Source organism: Meleagris gallopavo, chromosome 4 (genome assembly GCF_000146605.3).
Source record: "Meleagris gallopavo isolate NT-WF06-2002-E0010 breed Aviagen turkey brand Nicholas breeding stock chromosome 4, Turkey_5.1, whole genome shotgun sequence".
Classification (NCBI taxonomy): Eukaryota; Metazoa; Chordata; class Aves; order Galliformes; family Phasianidae; genus Meleagris; species Meleagris gallopavo.
This window is the reverse complement of record NC_015014.2, coordinates 34,279,911-34,297,115: the sequence shown is the minus strand read 5'-3', so window position 1 is coordinate 34,297,115 and position 17,205 is coordinate 34,279,911. Positions and strand designations below refer to the sequence as shown.

General features: G+C 36.2%; 2 protein-coding genes and 1 long non-coding RNA gene across 6 annotated transcripts in view; 1 reads left to right on the top strand and 2 right to left on the bottom strand.

Moving 5' to 3' along the window:
* Positions 1-14,546, bottom strand: part of SEC24D (SEC24 homolog D, COPII coat complex component) — a 66,476-nt gene extending 51,930 nt beyond the window's left edge. Inside the window, exons 1-2 of one of the 2 annotated variants that reach the window (XM_019614743.2) lie at positions 14,475-14,546; positions 1,845-2,077 (exon numbers count right to left, since the gene is read on the bottom strand). The gene's annotated coding sequence lies outside the window, so the exon portion shown is untranslated. The remainder of the gene's footprint in view (positions 1-1,844; positions 2,078-14,474) is intronic. The other variant, XM_010709948.3, reaches the window with a different exon arrangement.
* Positions 14,547-14,549: 3 nt separating this feature from the next.
* Positions 14,550-17,205, top strand: part of SYNPO2 (synaptopodin 2) — an 87,004-nt gene continuing 84,348 nt past the window's right edge. The window contains exon 1 of one of the 2 annotated variants that reach the window (XM_010709951.3): positions 14,550-14,806. In XM_010709951.3, coding sequence (XP_010708253.1) covers positions 14,678-14,806 — 129 coding nt within the window. In that variant the 5' untranslated portion in view covers positions 14,550-14,677. The remainder of the gene's footprint in view (positions 14,807-17,205) is intronic. The other variant, XM_003205714.4, reaches the window with a different exon arrangement.
* The window catches only part of LOC109367304, a 127,870-nt gene continuing 125,222 nt past the window's right edge, over positions 14,558-17,205 (bottom strand). For both annotated transcript variants that reach the window (XR_004159601.1, XR_004159602.1), the window contains exons 3-4: positions 16,723-16,838; positions 14,558-14,644 (exon numbers count right to left, since the gene is read on the bottom strand). This is a non-coding gene — a long non-coding RNA (uncharacterized LOC109367304). The remainder of the gene's footprint in view (positions 14,645-16,722; positions 16,839-17,205) is intronic.

Genomic DNA, 17,205 nt, shown 5'->3' with positions numbered 1-17,205 from the left:
CTAGCTGCCGGCTTTGAGGAAAATCGGGAAGGGGCCCTTCCGACCCAAAGTGAAGTCCTAGAAATGTGATATGTAGGTCGTTCCGAAAGTAATGCCTCCTGCTTATTTGCATGGAAACTACAGCAGATACAAAGACCACAGTAACACTGTTTGATAGAACAAATTTTCAGCTACAAAACACTTTTTTCTTTTTCAACCTAGTCACCATCATTAGCCACGCATTTTGGCCAGCAAGGAACAAGAGCCTATGTGTTGCAAACAAAATTCTGCACCAGCAGAGGTAACCCATTGCTTTTGTTGCCACTTCTGAGCTGAAACGCACCACCCACCCCCTCATTGTGCTCACTTCCACTGTTTGGTTTCCACAAACAATCAGCAAGCATCAGCGAGTATCAGCGAGTGCCACTGTTTCCTTATGGAGAAATTCAGTGACACACCTTTGCTCCATGTGCACTTCCATGTCAGACACCATTTTGTCAGACTGCCCCTCTGTTGCCATCTGTCACACAGCAACAACATGTAATGGAGTATTGTTGGGAGGGTTCAGCCTCTACTGCCACACCACCACCATCTGCCTCCGACACTGTAGGCCAGCAACATAAAACAGGAGGCATTACTTTTGGAGCGGCCCTCATGCTTTTTCAACATGTATCTATGACATTACACACATATACACAAAATTATGCCACCTGAATATCTAGAGTAAAATGCAATATAGGAACATCATGTGTTTGCCTACCCCAGTTTCGGTTCCTGCCTTGGTTGCAGGATAAAAGCAATGTTTTTCTAATTAACACAATAGAAACATGAGAGTAAATGAGAAAGATGTGTTGGTCCAAGTCAAAACCCCAAATTTTTGTGGGGTTAAGAGTAGAAAAAGGGAGACAGACAAAAAGAAAAAGGAAAGGGAGGGGAAGGGGAAGGTGAAGGGAAAAGGGAAAGGGAATGAAAAAGGGAAAGGGAGAGAGGAGAGAAGAAAGAGAAGAGAGGAGAGAAGGAAAGGAAAAGAAAGACCAACAAACCAAACACCTCATTCTGCTAAAGGCAGCTTTGCAATTCAGGTGCACCTGGAATTCAGGGTCTACTGGCTTTCTCATCCTTTGAATGCTTGTTCTACAGCCCCAGTAAAGCTTTTGAAAGGCTGAATAGTTTTTACATGAAACTAGATCTCAGTAACATATATCTCAGGACAAGACAGTCAAAAACATTTATTACTATACAAAAGAATTATGAAAAAACATCCCAGTGCCTTTTAAATAGATGTCAAAAGAAGTCTACAGGAGTATCGTTGCCATGAATGAGTTGATTGAAGCCTCAAGAGGCAACACAAAGTGACAAGAATAAGTCTTGACCTGTCTTCATACACCACTGAATAACATAAGTGATTTTCTAGCCATTACTGGAACCAATACTATTGGATATGTCAACAAAAATCTGCTGAAACTTTTCAGATCTCTCAATCTAACCAGAATGGAAATGTAGTCCAGGAGGTGCAAGCATCATATGCATATGGTTTTGGCTGCAGAGTATCAGTGACTCTTCCATAAGCAGGATGCAAAACAATACCTTTCAGCACCGCTATGCTGACATTTCACCAGTTGTCCCTCCCTCTTTTTCTGGTTATATGGACACATACAATTACCTTATTCAAAATTCTTTTGAAATCTCAAGCTACTGAGAGGAAAATAATGATATTAAGTTTGGGTGTCCCCTATTTTGCCGTAGAGACAGGCTTGCTTATACCACCAACCCTGTTGTGTCTAGTCTGCAGCTATTAACAGTAAGCAGCTGCGGATAATTCAGCACAGAAGAGCACTTCACTTACTTTGCCACTGAATACTTACTATCAGATTTCTCCTCTGTGAAATCAGCTCTAGTGAAGTTGATCAGCAAAAGATAGCAAGGAGAAGCAATTGCTATGTTCAGTTCTTCCCCTGTTTCAGGATGGCTCAGGATGGCTCTTTTCTGGAGACCACAGCTTTTCCTTCCATCTGCATGGAATGCTGACAAAAGGCATCCAGTGTGCCATGATCCTGACATTCTGAAGCTACAAATAACACTCATCTACAGTTTCCACCTGTAAACATTAAAAGTAATTTAAGGTCTTCTATTTCAGAAATGTGAAACATCGTTAAAGATTTAAGTACATTACTGATCTGGAAAGTAATTTCATAAAAAAAAAAATATATATATATACTGCAGGATTGCTAAACTTCATTTTAGTTAAATCATTTTAACTAAACCATAAAATCTGAGTCAGATTTTTCTTCTCTATAGGTGTTGAAGGTTTTGTAGGTTAAATTACCTTTCTTTAAAATCATTTCATCCTGAAGTTGTACCTATGCAACCAACACTATTGAAAAAGAATATGATTTCAGATACTTGAGATCTAATTTAGAGTTATTACAATTAAACTAAGTAGAATATTTTTTCTAAATCTAGATGCTTTTTTTTTCATTCTGATAAAAAAATAGCAAATCCTCTGCTTCCAAAACCTTGAATTTAAAGTTCTCATTATATTTTTTTCTAACAGATCTGAAATAAAGAAAACAAAGTCTTCTGTCATTGTAGGAGATATTGGTTACAGAATCAACAAGAGTGCTCTAAAAGACTAATTCAATCCTTCAAAGAGCAATATTTTTTTTTCTTTTTTTCTTTTTTTCCACCCCCCCGGCTGACTTTAATCATTTGAGACTGATCTATTCCCTTAAATTATTACCAGCAGCCAAGAAAAAGCCCCTCATGGGCAAACAGACTCCATGTCTCTATGTTATAACACACTACATTAAGACAACGTATGATTCAGCGAAACCTAAATCCTAACCTAATCTTCCCATTTAGAGGATGTCTTTAAAAAATGTCCTTAGCTGAAGCTGCCAAAAAGAATGAGAACAACTATATGATACGTTTGAGATACAGACATGTATCTCTCCTGGTGATAGCTACAGTAAGACAATTAACATTTATTGTGTTAATATACAGCTGTTCAGTTAACATCTGCAGTTCAGTGCTATATCATTTTTTTCTATCAAAATATATTCTAAACCCTTTCTTTAAGGCAGGATGAAGACAATCTCAGGTATGTTCTTTAAGAAAAGAGGTTTATCACAAGGAATGGCTCATAAAACTCCCAAAGTTCTACATATTAAAAGGCTTTTTTTTTTTTTTGGTGGTGGTGGTACTGTTTTTCTCTTAATTTCACGTGTATGTTCTGCAGACATAACAACAGGTTTGTTTTTGCATAGCATCTAAAACTCCTAAAAGGTGCTTACATGTCCTTTTCCTATGTTGCTTATAATAAATCACAAAAGTCTTTAATGTTTTGTCTTCTGTATAGTTATGATCTATGGACAGCAGTTTACTGTGAAGCATTTTACTTTAGAAGTAAAATGGAAATGAAAATTTACAATGTTGTTGAAACAAAAGAATAGGCAACTTTTTTTTTTAAAGCAATGAAATATTGAAGGGATCGTGGTTTTTTTCTGAAAAAGAAGTGTGACTGAGGTCAGACTAAAAAATGTGAAAAAGATGAAAGATTAGTATTTCAGGAAACAGCACCCTACTGAAAGAAGAAACACATCAGTACTTTGACTTGTTGTATTTCTCATATAAAAAACTAGGCACTCTGTAATCACAAATAGGATTACAATAGAAGTGAATACTGATCTCTCAGTTAAACAATTTCAGTAGCATTTAGAAAATATTATTGAAGTACACCCTTTAATGATTGCCCTATATAAAACAAAAGCACAGCCAGAAAAGGGTTTTTAGAAAACAAGGCTGATGTAGCTGCTGTTATTTGGAGGAAATAACACAGGTGATGTTAAAATCTTGGGCATACAGTTATTGGTAAATAATTTTCTCTTAAATAATTGGTCTTAATTAGATACTTCCTATATATAGTGACTATCCACTACCCATTAGTCTTATTTCACATTAAATGACAAATTAACTTTTTTTTTCTTCTTTTCTTTTTTTTCCCCCCCATGATCAGACACTAATGAAGCAGTTGATTAGTCAGAGTACCTAGACCCAAAATCAAGCCTGGCCAAACAGAGGGGCCACTGGGACACAGGATCACAAAAGAGATTCTTCTTTACTCACTATCTGACTGAGGACCTCTTGCTCCATCGTGATGGAAAACAGTTCTATCTCAGGCTGCTTGCAGCATACCATATACAAAGAGGTCTTGACCCCTCACACTCATTAAAGTTTCCCAAATATTTTAAAGATGTAAAGCTGTAAATCCGAGCACCCTGCTGAAATTCCAGTTCACAAAATTATAGCCTGTCTGTCTGAATTCCTCTGCAAATTCATTTAACTGAATATTAATATCTGTTCCCTGTTGTGAACTGAAGACTTATTGCACTTGTACAGTTGCTGGTTGCCTCTGAACAGCTGCATTGTTCTGCCCTAGAAATGGCTGCATTTTGTTAGAATCTGTATTGGCAGAGGAGAGGAAGGGCTGGGAATATGTCATTCCCTCTCAGTCTCAATCATCTTTAAACAACAGTGGCAAATGGTAAATCCCCAGTGATAAACCCTTTTGCCTTTACAGTCCTCAACAGAGGACAAAAACCAACCTCCACAGAGGACAGTCCAATCCTTGCCTACCTCAAAAAACATTTGTAAAGTTTACTGGCACATTTGCAAACATAAAATTATGTTTATATAGATAAAGCATGATATGTAAGTGAAATGGTGTTTAATGCCATTATTTCCCTGAGACTCTCTCTGGGTCTTCTGAATAGGGCACCTGCTTTAAAGCTAAGTTACTGATTTCTTGTTAACTTGTCCTCTTAGGTAAAACCACTCTTTCCCCAAAACTCGGCAAACCAGAAATGATTATAAATGTTCTAAGGACCACAAGATCTATGCAAGTCAAATATTATAAAAACAAATGTGCTTTTGAAAAGTCACTGTAGCTGCTTTGCTAGGAAAGATTTTCTGGCTAGTTTAAGCCTCTGGATTTTTCAGTGTCTGCAAACTGCAAGGCTCATCTGCTTACTCTCAGTGGCTGTTGCTATTTTGGTTTTCTAATGAAATCAACATTCTTGCAACTTGATCTGGAACATTTACAGGAGATAGACTCAGTGTTCTGAGAAAACTGCTGTGATGTTTCAGTTGGGGAATTTCAATTATCATTTCCAATTAGTTTAGTGCTGTCTAAGATGCATGAGAGTGGAAGACTGCATTGCTAGTTCTTTAAGAAAAGAACACAAGACCTGATTATCCTGCTCTAACTGCTACATAACAAGCTGTAACATAAAAACACAGGTGAGAACTTCTCATTATAACCTGATGAATAATGTATGATATATAAAGCACTGTGAATAAACATTAAGGCATTGCTGATGGTCTGAGAAAGGACAGCAGAAAGTTATGCGATCCTTTCCATGTTTGCTTGATTAAAGTATGGAATTTCTGAAACTTAGATACATTTCACTTTTACATTCAAAAGCATCTGAAGTAGCCTTACTTTCATTGGCGTTCATGTTATATCTCTTGCCAGTGTATAAAATTTCTGTGTTAGTAGAGTCTTGCTAGAGAAGAGTACTCAAGTGTACTGTCATAAAAACAAAAGGAAATTATATCTGAGCAAGAAGCTGCCAAACACTTCATAGAAAACTATTTGATTAATTTTCTCTGCTCTCTAATTGGAAAACATGGGATGAGTTTACAAAGTTTGTCTTTTCCTTTTGCCCAGTTAATAACTCACTTTCTTTTCAGCCAGTTCTAGTGACCATTCAACACAACTCCTGCTGTTTCATATAATTTCTGTTTCATATAATGGATTGCCTATGGCATCTCATATAATTTTATTCTCTGCCTCTTCTTGGTTGATATGATAAGCAGGATTGTTTTCTACTTGTTAGTACTCAGAAATATTCCTAACTGCTGAATGAATCTACTGTATAAGAAAAACAGCTTTTCAAAATTGCTAAGAAAGCACTTGAGATGCTGATGCCTTTGTGTTTATCCATACTCATCTTCACTGTGCTTCTGTCCTACACCACTCTTAATGTAGGAGTAAGAAATCTACTACCTGAACATGGAAAAGTAATATCAGGACTAGGCACAATAAAGGAAATTGATCTATCAGCATTTCTTACAGAAGTTTTGTTTTGTTTTTCCTTTCCAAAACAGAATGCTGTTTTGAACTGTTTAGATATACCTCTTATATCAACTATTTGATTCCTTCCCCATCACCAGTGAAGAAACCCACATCAGAATTAAATAAAAATCATTATTAAATTTAAAAATCCATCACATTATCTGTATATGATAGATCCAACAAAGGAATGGCAGCTGGCATGAAAATAGGAAAGGGCAGGACCAAAAGGCATGCTAGATTTGCCAACTTGTCCAAGATTTGCAGACATTGACAGTTGTCTGGAAATCCAGCAGGTCTATGCCAATACCAGCTAAGTAGTAGATTATCACCAAAAGCAGAAGCCTGCGTCAAAGGCAGAAGAAAATATGAAGTCTGGAAACTGGTTCTTGGAAAGAAGATGTAGCGCAGCAGGAAAGGATGTAGGATCAGCAGGGGTTAAACATCAAGGTGTTTTTCGAGGGCTGACTTTTCTAGTACGCTGTAGTAGTTGGCAAGGAGTTAGCTATCAAAGCAGAGACCTGGGATTCTTGTTCCGACAGCCATGAATGAAGATAACTGAATTGATTTTTAATCTTTTGAAGTTACTTGCATATTAGGTAAGATTTCATGCTGGGCGGTCCTTGCTGTATCCTCTTTGTTGTTACTGTTTCTCTGGTAAAAATCTACACAGAACCATCCAGATGCAGAGAAAAAGAAATGCTGGTAGCCTTACGCAGCTGTAACTTGATGCTGCAGCAACTCTTTGTGCGCTGCCGCCTTGCTAGATGCTGTAGCTAGATCCACCAACATCAGGCTCACTGGGGAAGACTGAACAAGATGCTATACAATATTTGGGTAGTGCCTGATATTAAGCACTTTGCAAACCTTAGAACTTATCTTATGCAAGGAAAGAGGGAAGAATGGGGTACTATAGAAGGATAAAAACTCTCAAACCATTCACTGACATTTTCTGAAGTTCAAACAGATTTCTCAAAGTTATACTGTAGATTGGCTATTTTCCCCATTTAAAAGGCCCAGATCAAAAGTTAGATGTTAATTCACTACTGTAAAAACTGAACCCAAGTTTCTCGAGGCCCATACTTTATTATAACACAATTTTCCTCTGATTCTCCTGTTCTTATTTTCATAAATTCATTCTTATGAGACTTCCAAGTAGAAAACAATGCGTGCTTTAAACTGCAGTACAAAAATAGTTGATTTTTATGCTGGATGTGAGCCATGCATGCAATCACTTGTGCTTTTTAAAAGCAACTAGTCAAAGGGAATGAATCACTTTTATGCTACCTAACACAAAAAAAATAATCTCCAAAAAAGATGAAATTTAAGAACTCACCAGATTAATTTTAAATCTTCAAGATCTTCAATCTTCAGTGCCATGCTAAACCATCCTTTAAAATTTTAACACACCACTGAAGCTTAATTCTTATCTCAGGTGATTAAAATCTATTTTTCAACTGAATATGATATGGTTGCTCTTGATTTATGCCACTGTAGCACATCAGAGGAGTGTTCAATATAGTGTATCTGTTTAGTCCAATTAGTAGGCATGAAGTGTTGTATACTTAGGTAAGGAAGAAAGGAGGTCAAAAAAGTAGACTGCCTAAGGTGATTTAATAGACAAAAGATAATGTATAAATTAACACCCATCTTTAAATGACATCTTTGAAGAGCAGGGTGAAGTATTATGGCAGAGTTGATGGATTAAGATGGATTAAAATAAACATAAAACATCTACTTACATTTAAATTACATTCAAGACTCAAAAACTTTTGTGCTGAAGGTACAGTTTCAATTCCCGTAGACTCTGTTAAAAAGAATGTATGCCAAAACCGGGAAGAAAATAGAGTTTTCTTTTCAAAATTTAGAATCTTTCATCAGAGCTTTTTCAACTACTGGAGCCAAAATGCAGTCACCTCATCTCCTGGGAGTTGAAATGGAGAAAGACATGTAAGAGTCTCTCCCTAATCATGAGATAAAAGAAATTTTTGCTTGCTAATGTCAAGTGGTAAGTAAAAACTGCAACAGAATGATATGTGGAAACCAGAATTCCAGATCAGTCTGTGCCTACAGATGATGTGTGACACACTGGCACCCACCTAGGCATAACCTTAGAGTGTATGTCTTCACTAATCCATATCCTAGCGTGGTGAACTGTAAAGTTACAAGGAAACACTTTGTATGAATTGCTGCTATTCACTGTGTTATCAATCAGTAATCCTAAAGGATATTAACTTAGTTTCCATTCGCCATTAATAAACTTCAGCTCATGGTTGGAGTTACTACTGTGTTACTATTACTCATTCCGCAAAGAACAAGACAGGGAACAAAGAGGTAGGGGCCAGACAAACAGGCAAAGGTTTGACCTTTCCTCAGTATCTAAAACTTTGTCAGCCTTAACTGATTTGGAATGGAGGTGAGGTAATTTGTTTCCAGCAGAGAACAAAAACAAATTAGTTTTCACCTCTTTGAGAGAGGTGTGGCTGAGCACTATTCTTCATTGCCCCCAACACTTGGCAGATTGCGGACTTACAGTTTTTCACAAAACTACAGGGCAACCCTGTGTACTTCAGTTTAGAAAGAGATTTATCTCAGATTCTAAAGCATCACTGGATTTATTTTATGTTTCTGAGAAAGTGTTCTTTCAAATCAGATCCAGATTCAGAACATTTCTCTGCATCTTCCACTGCAATTCATTTGCTGGTTTTGAAGAAAAAAATAACAAAACGTGGGACTAGTTCTGAAATTCTAACCGCTAGCCTGATAATGCACAATAGGGATTAAAATTTGAAGGCTTTACCTTTACCAGTGAGAAAATGCTCATGCCTCTTATGAGTGCAGGCAGATATTTCCTGTCTGGCCTTAGAGGCATCTAATAAATATCTAACAATGTTCTATCTTTAATTTCTTTTCTCCTCACTAAAGTCTTCATATTACTGTTTTACAGTATCTTTACCACCACATGTCTGTGCTTTCAGTCAGCAAACCCTATTTAGTTTGCAGTGCACAGCTAAGTTCCTCACGCAATCAAACATCTGGAGTCTATTAATTTCTCTTGTAGGACAAGAGAAACTTGATGGGGGAAAAATGAAGAGCAATCAGCTTTAATGAATGTTAGCTGGAGCTTGAACCTTCCATCAACATATTTCATTCGCTTTGTCCATCATTTTAAAGCTTTTCCAAAAATTAAATCCTTTCCATGTGGCTCTGTTTCTTGTTGCTTCTAAAGCCAAGAGAACAAAATTAAAGCTAGAAATTAAGCAGAAACGTATTTTTCTACTTCCATAAGGTTTGGGGAAAATGTTACGTAGCTTTGCATTCAAAATTTGCTTTTACCTTATATAACTACTGACTTATATTACTGTTAAACAAGGAATATTATTAGGCAATGATTCAGGACAACAACACAGGCTACATTGCCTTGTATTACTTTTAGCTTGCAGATACCACTTTGTTTTAAAAACTCATTTGAAGAGATCTGTTAGATGAGGCCATTTTCAATTCATTTGGAAGAGACTCTATTTCATGTTTTCTTGAATGGCATGGTTTGATTTTTTTTTCCATTTAACGCAAGTGTGCGTTTTTTTTCTGTGTAATTAATATGCAAACAAAACAAACAGCATTGCAAATCTGTTTTCTTTCCCTATTTCCTTCTTTTTTTTTTTTTTTTCTTTTTTTTCATTTTTCCTGCTGATTCTCCCCTTTGGCTGAAATTACATACTAAAACAAAATGTGTATTTTATTAGATTGTTTACAGATAATCTAATTAGAATCTCCAAGAAAGAATTTTTAGGGAACTAGTTGATTTTATATGAAAAAAAATAATCAGATTGAAAAGAATGAAATACATAAAAAGGAGAAAACCATACCATCAAGGTATTTAAGCACTAAAATGCTGCCCATAAATTAGAGATCAAGATATCCCCTTTCCCTCTCTCTATTTCTCATTACTAAGGAATGGATGGAAAGGTCTGCATTTTTAAACAATCCACAGTTGTAGGGTACTTTTGAAAGAAACTATAGGTGAAATGACAGCTTTTTTAATTGCAAAATGAAATACTAACTTTTTTTTTTTCTTACAAGTTTGTCAAATGTCTTCTGAATCTAGCTACATATTTTCTTGATTCACATCAGATTTTACAAAAAAATCAATGTCAATAAAACACAAAACTAAAAGCTGGAAACCATAATGAGGAATATTGACCATCTGGATAAATACGAATCTGGGAAGTTAAAATGGTTTTCATAAAAAAAAGACTCACAACTGTAAGGCTGTCCTTTGAAGAGATCAAGAAACACAAGGATAAGTGTGATCTAATTGATGTTGGATTTACACAAGGCTTTCAACAAATTCCTTCACCAAAGGCTTTTAAGAAAACTAAACAGCCATTACTGTAACACAGCTTAAAAGTATAAAGGTGATGCACACTGGAGATTATTTTTTTTTTAATATAATTTAAAAAAGTATGAGACAGCTTCTTCTATAAAGAATGACTAATTATTCTGTTTATCTTCCCTTGAAAATGGATGACTGAGGTGAATATGACAGTTGTCTATAAAATAAGTAGCTTAGGGTGGCTGGGCACTTACTGTTAATTCTGGCACAAGACGCAGGGGATGTCAAATGAACCCACTGGATCCAGACTCAAAAAGAAGAGGTGATTCTTCATATCATGTATGGTTGGGGATTACTTTCTAAACCAGCTATCAATATCAAAAGTTATGTGGGCTCAAAAGCAAGCAGGAATAAATCATGGAAAAGAAATTCATAACTGTTATTAAATACACAGGAACTGTATTTGGCTGAAGAATTTCTTGAGTGGTACTTGCTGAATTTCACCTGAGGACAGTAGTGTACATGTCCCATATTCTTGTTCTTTTTCATAAACTGTCATCTTTTTACCCCTTGCAAGGATGTACATCACTTAAGTCTAAGTACTACTACTAAGCTACTTTTACGTTACCATGGCTCATCAATGCTATTGTGCTAAATTTTTTGACTGGCAGTTCTTGAAAGCAGATGAGCAGTTCGGAGTTTGACCTGGATTCTTCTTCATAAAGATCTTATCACAGAAGATCAAATTTCAAGCTAAAGTTTTGCCTGTATTTGGGCACAGATGAATGTTGGGTAAGCTCTGGCATTTGTAATGTGATGACTTTCTAAAGTTAATTTTTGTTGCATAACATTTTTATCAGTCATTGCCTACACTCGAATGTTTTTGTTTTAGAGAAAATGATGGAGATGAGGGCAATGCTTAAATGTCTGTGTTTCCTGTAAAATTTGAAGTTTTCAGTGATCTCCAAAAATTATCTCTGAAACAATGCAATTTATTTGTGCCATAGAGACCAAATATCAACCAAAATGTCATAAACTCCACAAATGACTCCACTTTTATGATAATGTGTCCAGTGTTCTGACCAGCGTTTAGAAATCCCAAAGGATGCAGAGAATGCACTAGAAGATAAGAATACTATTAAAAAGCAAGATAAGCTGAGGCATAAACATTTAAGAAAGTCATATATGGCAAGTGGGAGTAGTTAATGCCCTATGGAACGTTATTTGATAGAGATTAGGACACAGGGAGCTTTGCATCTCCCCATTATGGCAATAGCTTAGTTACAGAGTTCAAATGTGTTGTTTTTTCTAATTGAGGAACAAGCAACAAGTTCTCTCTTACGAGAAAAAAGTATTAAACAGCAATTTGTTTGGAACTGTTGTTATAAAAACCTCTCAACAGACTACTAGGAAAGAAATATATATTTTTTCTATCTTTGTTCTCCTGTGAGGACCTTCATCCTTGTCAGTTTAAGCAAAGGACACCACAGTGTAAGTGTTCCAAGTCAAAAGCTTTGCCATCACATCTGATTACTCCTTTCTTTTTTTAATATTATTTTCACAGCTTGTCCTAGAGCTTTCAGTACTACACAATATAAATAAAAACTCAGGGCTTAAAAAAGAATTTCTATGTGGAGATCAGAGGTCTTAGCGCCACTGATATTATCTTTTGCTGTTGCTTCCACTGAACTGTGGAGCACCACGTAGATTTCACAAAGCAGAACGTTAAACAAATACTGAAATGTTCAGCTTTAAGAATCCAAAAACACTAGCACATAATTTTATATAAAACTTAATTTTGTCATTGAAGAGAAATTTCTGCAATGTTCCTCGCGGTGATTTTGGCCAAAATCATTGACATAATTTTACATATCAATTTTCTGTTGTCTTCTGCTATACCAATCAATTTTGAAGTGCTTCTCTCTGCTCTTTTGCTTCAAAGATGGCAAACAGATTAAAGGTGGGACTAACATCAGAGAAGACCAACTACTGATATTTCACCAACTAGATGGAGATATTTCACTTGTCACATAAAAAAAATCAAACTCTTCTGACTTATTTTTCCAGCTGAGTGATGATTAAACAAGCTTGTTCCACATTATCATTTTACACAGTTCTCCTGTACAGTCAAGAGAGATAAAAGTATCTATATCTAGTAAAAGTTCCTGTCAACTATGTGACCATTCAGATGCAGAAGAGTTTAATTATGGTACACTTTACCTTGTTTTCTACAGTAAGTTTTCTGAGACATTCATAAACAGAGATCAGATTTGATTATTCCTTTTTACCAAAATGATAAAAAATAGCCCAGCACAAACTCAAAAGCACCCTAGCAGTAATATAAATTATTTATATTATTATTATTACTATATAAATTTTCTTCCAAGTAAAATATATGAAAGGCTGATATCTGTAAGATTTGTTTTCCTAAAAAAAACAAAACAAAACAAAAAACCAAAACACCCTAGTTTTGTATTTTCCGGGGTGTTGGAGGACATTTTTTGCAGCTATATGCCTAAGGATTTTACTGTCACAAAAGTATCTATAACAACTTCTATCAGTAAGAAAAGGAGAGAATTTTATCTACAGCAAGATTTTGCTCAGGGAAAGATTAAAAAAAATGTCTGCTATAGCAACAGATCAACATTGCAGAAGATAGAAAGAATCAGCTAGCCCTCTTGAATTATTATTTTAAATCAGGCTTTTTTTTCACTCAAATGTTGTCTAGCAAACCTCCTTTAAAGACTATTCCCTTTCTGAGTATGGTTTGTCTGGCAAAGTTTTTTTGAAGTATTTAATTTTATGTCAGACCATGCTTCTTCTGCTTCTCGTTGGCCTTTGACTTGTAGTCAGTAAAAGAAAACACTGTCTTCAAATAAATCCTGACATTGAGATAGTGACATTTTTCCTCTGTTTGTTGAGGGAACTTGTCTCTACCCAGTCTTTGGGTTACCTTAGTGTCTTTACATGTCTGATGAAGGGCTCAGGTACCTTAAAGCTTACCTACTTTCTCCATAGTATTTCAGTCTAACAGAAGACTGCCTCTACCTCAGTATTTTGCCTACTGGTTTTTAAGGAACATTGCTATAGCAACTGGAAGCATCACTCCATAGACATCGAATTGACAGACAAATAGGCTTAGTTTTAAGCCCTCAACAGCTATCAGTTACTTAGTAACTTAAAAACCAAGTGTTTTCCACTGTCCCAACATCTCTGAATATGTTGAACTAGCCATCCAAAACCACTTTGTACTGACACCTTTTAAACCACTCCAATTAAAGCTACAGGAGCTCAGGTATCAACAATTAGACTACTCCAAGTCAGCAACTGTGAGCAGAACTGCATATAGGCCTTGTAATGCAGCACTAATAAACTTCACACAGAATCAGTTCTTTTTATGCTTATGATAAGGTTACCTTCTGTTGCTACTATTGATAGCACCAGCTGTTGATAGCATCAGTAGAGAGAATTGGTATAACTGGTATCTCATTCCACCAGTTCCTTTCCTCTCCCTGATGGAAAAGTCAGCAGTCTGCTTAAGAACAGGTATTATTAGGGTCTAACAATGCTTCAGATCATTGAAAAACAGCAGTGGATGCTGAACTATACTGAGGCTACAGAGAACCAGTGAAAGAAGCAATTTTAGGACTGGGAAATTGTGAAGTTTTTCCTTTTTTGAGAAGGGGACATACCTATAGTGCTGCAGTCAGTGCATGCAGAATGGAAATGAAAATCCTAAAAAAGCTTTCAATATAATTATATCATTAATTCAGAGGATGCACACAATGCTTCACTTGAAATTCTGCTTTCTTCTTTGTTTTGAGTATGAACGCAAGAAATGGGTAAATTTTAAAATGACTGGCACCATTTACTAAAGTAAACCTATGTCCTAAATCATCACTGGGAAATATACACTTCTTTCTGCATTTGTTTTGATTTAGCTGCCGTGAGAGACTCATGTTTAAATGCAGGCTTTTCTGCCTCATGGCCAAGTCTCTTTGTGTGCACTTCCTAAGTGTTACTTACTTTACTTTGAAGGTGGGCTGAGCATAGGAATCTGACGAAAGAGTGGGCTGTGCCTTCGATCTGAGAGCTCTAACATTCTTCTGAATGAATACATTTGCTAGTGCAGTACGCAGCAGCAGCAACAGTGTGGTGCTCTGGGTCTCCAGCTCTGCCTCAGGCTCGCTGAACATCTGCAAGACAATTTTTTTATGTTCTGTAAATGAATGCTGCCTAATTGCACCAGGAAAATGGGCACAGGGGATTATATCTGCATTGCTATGAGCGGAGGGGCGCCTTGGGGCTTTAGATTGCAAGGTGGCAAGGAGCAAAAACAGCCTTTGCAAATCGCCAAGGTAGGATCATGAGATGTTGTCAGTGTTTTGTGGACATGAGTGAATAGTTTGCTAACTATATATTGTCTCCAGTGAAATTGTTGGTGTGGATCGTATTGAAATGTTTATTTGACTGTGCTAACATGTTTCGCAAGGATTATACTGGGGCTGATTGTGCTTGTTTCAATAAAAAGTATTGATTACTTTTTGAGAGTTAACAAGTATTGCAAACGTTTTCTAAATGTAAAAGATCTAAAACTGAGATGATGTATGCCTTTCAGCTCCTATACGATTTGCCGTATGTTTTTGAGTGCACTCAGCATATTGCAAAACCAAATCTCATATTAGGAAATGCTGTTTCAGTCATTTATTTGTGATACTTCTCCTCTCTAGGCAAAGAATAAGTACAGCTTTATCATGAGAAAATGTTCTTACTATTTTGGGAATCCCAGAAAGAATTATACCAAGTTATCTCTGTTTTTGGAAAGTTATCTGGTCTTAGGAGCAGCCTTAATAGAAGCCAAACATTTCCTTTTATATTTCATGAACAGCACTGAAAATTATTGAATGGCTCATGAATTATCTTCATGTATAAAATGAAAGCAAAACAGATAGTAGAGAAGTTCAGAAAAAATAAAAATAAGAACTGGTAACCCTCAGAGACAAAAGTATTTTAAAAGTGCTGTTAAAAATCAGTGCTCATTCCATTGCAACAATGACGATTTGTCATAGTTATTGAGGCTTATGTAACTGTATGGGGCTGTGTTCTGTTTTCCTAAACAAGGGGGACAAATTTTGTCTGGATCACTCGGATCAGCAAAATACCATTGGCTGAGACCATACTGGGACTACTCACCATGCAGTGAATTTTGCCCCATTAAATTGAGAGAGATTAAAACATAGAAAAATAGGCAGAGAAACAAGATGCCGAGGGATTTACAGATCACCTTTTAGTTCTTGGTAGTCCCAGTACACCCAGTGTTAAATTTTCTGAATTTATTTATATTATTTTAGGTCAGTAGCTCAGTTATTTAAGCTCTAACTTTCTTAACCTGTCAATATACTTCTTAATTAGTCACATTTAATTTACTGGATCAGTTAACTTTTTCACAAATAGCATAACAGTATGTGAAAATCTATTTCATCTTATAAAAGAAAGTCTTTTTAGTTCCTTGATCAAGGAAACAACATCTTTCCCAATTATTTTCAATGATTTTAAGTCCATAGTGTTAACCATATACAATAATAGAACTATTTTTATTGTGTATATGTATCCGTTTCTTATTAGTGAGGGTTTTTTTGGTGTTCTAATATTTTGCAAAACTTGAACGTGTTTCAAAAGTTTTCCTACCGATAGGCAGCTGTTGCTTTGCACGTAAAGCTCCTGGTAATAGATAACAGTGGAGTCCTGCCATCTAGTGAAAATTTATAGCTAGAACTTCAAAAATTATAAGTAACAGAAAGGCAACTGACATTAATTATGTAAAACTAAAAGTAAAAAGCATAGAAATTTGAACACAAGATTATGAATAAGTTTTTCTGACAAGAAAAATAGGCTATACCAGATACTTTTTCATGTTCACATCCTAGACAGCAGCCCTGAAGTCTGGCATCAATCTTACCAGTTGGGGCTTGAGAAGGAAATGCATGGTAACTGTTGTGACTTTGCACTTTTTCCAATGGGAAAAATCTTAGGAAGCTATTTAGGAACTAAAAAGCATGAGTTTGTTCTCTTGACAATGAAACCAATCACAAGGCCAATATCACACTTAAGCATATATGTGTTATAAGCATGGTGGACTTTGTGAATTCCAGATCATTCATTTCTCCATACTTATTAGTGGGTGAGATCAGTGAGACTTGAAAATTGACACTCGTTATCTGGCCAAAAACCTGAAACTTAGTGCTGACAGGTCACAGCTTTCTTTGTAACTCACCTTGTCGGAAGGCTTCGCCATCCTTCCCAGGGAGTTTGGGCTCTCTCAGAGGTACGCAGACCTGGGTCTGCGGGTCAGGAACCAGCACCAGGCTGAAGCTCTGCGAGGCGGGTGGTCTGCAGAGAGACAATGTTTTCAGCTTCTCTTTTCTTATCCATGAAAATTGACACTAGTAGCACATGGAAGATTGAATTATTCCCCAACTACTGCATACTCATTTTTGCCATTGGCTCTAAAATCCAAGGATGGTGTTTCCCAAATACAGTTTATAAATATATATAAGTACTCTACTGGGGTATATGAATGTAGATCCAATTGCCAATGTACACCAGTGGAGGTTTTGCCAGAAATGCGTGCATCTGCTTTCAGTATCTCAGCTCACAGATACTGGGAGAGCTGCAGAGGGTTTGCTCTCATGATTGCCAAACTCAGCTTGAGTGCTGTAAATCTCTAGATCACTGCAGTGGGAAGTACATTCAGGCT